Source organism: Octopus bimaculoides, chromosome 26, assembly GCF_001194135.2.
Source record: "Octopus bimaculoides isolate UCB-OBI-ISO-001 chromosome 26, ASM119413v2, whole genome shotgun sequence".
Lineage (NCBI taxonomy): Eukaryota > Metazoa > Mollusca > Cephalopoda > Octopoda > Octopodidae > Octopus > Octopus bimaculoides.
Genome location: NC_069006.1, coordinates 2918220 through 2919287, shown reverse-complemented (window position 1 = coordinate 2919287; position 1068 = coordinate 2918220). Strand labels below are relative to the sequence as shown.

Below are 1068 nucleotides of genomic sequence, written 5' to 3'. Positions count from 1 at the left end.
GAGAGACAATGAGGAATATGGGAGGGAGAGGGATGTCAGAACATCAGAGCTGTTTGAGAAAGTTCACAATTTTCTGAGTGGAGACCATCAGATGTCTGTAAAGACAATAAACATAGAGTTTGGAATTGGTGTGGTAACTGTACACGGAATTATTCATGAAGATCTGAACATGCACAAAATTTGCTTAGTGACATAGAGAAGGATGACCTGTGACTGAAGCTGGTCTACTGTTATGATCCAGTGGCCAAGAGATAGAGTGCCCAGTGGAAGCATCTTGGCACACTCAGACCCTGCAAGGCTGTGTAAAGCAAGTCCACCAGAAAGCACTTGGTGATTTCTTTTTTCAACAGCAAGGGCATCATCCACACTCACTGGGGTCTTTTTGGCCAGATGACCAACAAAGAGGAAGTTATGGAAGTTTTGAGGGAGTTCAAGAAGAGACTTCATGCCGAAAGCACAGAGTTATTCCACTGTGGCAAGAAAAACTAAAACAAGAAAAAATGAAATTGAATTTACCAATTTATTCATTTCCATCATGTTTCCTAGATGAGAAATAGGTTCGGGACCAGAGAGACCGAGTTCTTTGAAATATGAAAAGTTTCTTCTTCCAAACCTAACGAAGAAAAATAAATGAAATACATTAATAATGATGTTTTTATTGACCACATGTATAAAAATCTGCAAGAGCTTCTTAAACTTTAGGGGTTGATTATTAAAACAAGATACTTCACTTCACAAGCTTGCAACCAAGCCTGGCCAAAATGTACTCAAAAATTAAAAAGAGAAAGAGAACATGCATACATACATTCATACATACATATATACACGCATGCATACATACATATATATATAACCTGTGGAGTAAGAAGCTTGCTTCCCAACCACATGCTTCTGGGTTCAGTACCACTGCGTTGAACCTTGGGTAAGTGTCTTCTACTATAGCCTCGGGCCGATCAGAACCTTGTGAGTAAATGTGTGTGTGTGTGAGTGAGTGAGTGAGTGCGTGCGTGTTTGTGCGTGTGTGTTTTAGTGTGTGTGTGTGTGTGTCTGTCTGTGTGTGTGTGTGAG

The 1068-nt window shown here is 40.2% G+C and overlaps 1 protein-coding gene across 1 annotated transcript in view; it reads right to left on the bottom strand.

Annotated features, from left to right (window-relative positions):
• LOC106879338 (cytochrome P450 3A21) overlaps positions 1-1068 on the bottom strand; it is a 113051-nt gene that overhangs the window by 107275 nt on the left and 4708 nt on the right. The window contains exon 2 of the mRNA XM_052976881.1: positions 517-613. Within this exon, the coding sequence (XP_052832841.1) occupies positions 517-613 (97 nt within the window). The remainder of the gene's footprint in view (positions 1-516; positions 614-1068) is intronic.